General features: G+C 60.8%; 1 protein-coding gene across 1 annotated transcript; it reads left to right on the top strand.

The window, feature by feature from the left end:
- Positions 1–969: 969 nt before the first annotated feature.
- On the top strand, positions 970–1,734 carry LOC120653691 (mitochondrial import inner membrane translocase subunit TIM23-3-like). Its single transcript, XM_039931378.1, has 2 exons — positions 970–1,097; positions 1,179–1,734. Exons 1-2 carry the CDS (start codon positions 970–972, stop codon positions 1,732–1,734), a joined length of 684 nt encoding a protein of 227 aa, XP_039787312.1.

Raw genomic sequence — 1,734 nt, 5'->3', positions numbered from 1 at the left:
ATTCATTAATATTCGGTGATTACAGCCAAAAGTGCAAAGACACCCTTAAAAGAAATAGAAAATACATTCCAGTCCTTGAGCACTCCCGGTCGTTCTCGCCGCCGCCGGCCTGAGCTCCCAGCTTGATGCCGACCACCTCCCTGCCGAAGAACAAGTTTTTTTGGCGCCGTCTTGAGTGGCATGTCAGGATCAACATGCTGTTGGAACGCTGAACGAGCTGGCAAAACAATCGACAGGCAACGAGGGATCCGACGCATCAAGGACCTCCAGGAATCCCACATCGTCGGGCGACGAAGAACCCAAAAGGATAACTGAACCACCGAAGGTGGGAACAAGCAACCAACCCGAATCCGATTCGATCTGGGACAAAAAACTCCTCCGATGAACCAAGGAGTAGCAGCAAAATATTCTGAACTCTTCTCCCACCAACCGATCCAAACCGGCACCATGACCATGGCCCGGGACAGAAATCCCATGGGGAAACGAAGGACTTCCTCCCTACCACAAAAGAGAAGAAGGATAGCTAACCTCCAAGAAGTGCAACCGCAGGAGCCGACGCCTCCAACGCCAACGCTGCTGTCGCCGCCGTCACCCACCGCCGCACCTCGGAGGGAGTAGAAACCTAGCCGCCGCCGCCTAGGGAAACCCTAACCTACTAGCCTACGAACTACGCCTATAGATAGTAGGTATGTACAAACCGGACCCGAATCCGCGCCGATCCACTCCCTCCGACGCCGACGAGGACACCGGAGGGGATGAATCGACGGGATCGGGCCGGGATTGAGAGATCGCCCGCCGGTCGCCTGTGAGTACTGTGGAAAGGGGGAAGAGCGAGCGAGAGGAGACAGCAAAGCGTCTTCGTAAACGGTACACTTACTGATTGTGTGCAAAACAACTAGCAGTAGATGCAGAAGCAAAAAGCCCAATGGGCCGAGCTAGCGGGCCAGGCCTCTTCGCTAGGGCACCTCGATGCAGCACGGTCGTTACCGCTTCCAATTCCAACTTGATCTCTTCCTCATAAACCCTGAATCCCACGCCACGCCACGCCCCGAATCATCCACCGACCCGACGGAAACACACCCCGCGTGTCTCATCGGGTGATCTCGCCGTCTCTCCGATCCGCTCGCCGGGTAATCATCATGTCGCACGCCGACCACCGCGACGAGGCCTGGTTGCAGGCAGGCCCGGCGCACCGCCACGGTCGTCCCGCTGCCCGACGTCGGCGTCGTGTTGGCCAACCCGGCGTACCGCGCGCTCTACGAGCGCTCGACCTCGCCCGAGATCCTCTTCGAGGAGGAGGCGCTCCGGAAGGGCCGCACCTGGAGCGAGGACCTCATCCTGTACACCGGTGTCGGCTACCTCACGGCCGCCTCGGCGGGCGCCGTCGCGGGGCTCTGCCGCGCGGCCGTCGAGGCGGAGCGCGGCGAGTCCTTGAAGCTGCGCGTCAACCGCGTCCTCAACAACTGCAGCTCCGTGGGACGCTCCCACGGCAACCGTGTCGCCGTGATGGCGACGCTCTTCTCCGGCTCCAAGTCTGGCGTGAGCCACTGCAGGTCTGGCGCGGACGACTGGATCAACAGCGCGGCCGCCGGGGTCGGCGCGCTCTACTGCATGCACCGCGGGCCGCGGGCCGCCATTGTCGGCGGCATCGTCGGAGGGATCATGGCCGGGGCCGCCTTGCTTGCTTGGAGACCGCTGCTCGATAAATTCGCGCGCAATAATCTTGGCATCTAA

Source organism: Panicum virgatum, chromosome 1N, assembly GCF_016808335.1.
Source record: "Panicum virgatum strain AP13 chromosome 1N, P.virgatum_v5, whole genome shotgun sequence".
In the NCBI taxonomy this organism is placed as follows: Eukaryota; Viridiplantae; Streptophyta; class Magnoliopsida; order Poales; family Poaceae; genus Panicum; species Panicum virgatum.
This window is presented reverse-complemented; position numbering and strand designations above follow the sequence as displayed.

What these genes read in the sequence shown, in the direction of transcription:
- LOC120653691 (XM_039931378.1), top strand. Translation starts at nt 970, where the DNA reads ATGCAGCACGGTCGTTACCGCTTCCAATTCCAACTTGATCTCTTCCTC. An exon ending in CACCCCGCGTGTCTCATCGG is followed by an intron (nt 1,098 to 1,178) that starts GTGATCTCGCCG and finishes GCCTGGTTGCAG; the next exon opens with GCAGGCCCGGCGCACCGCCA.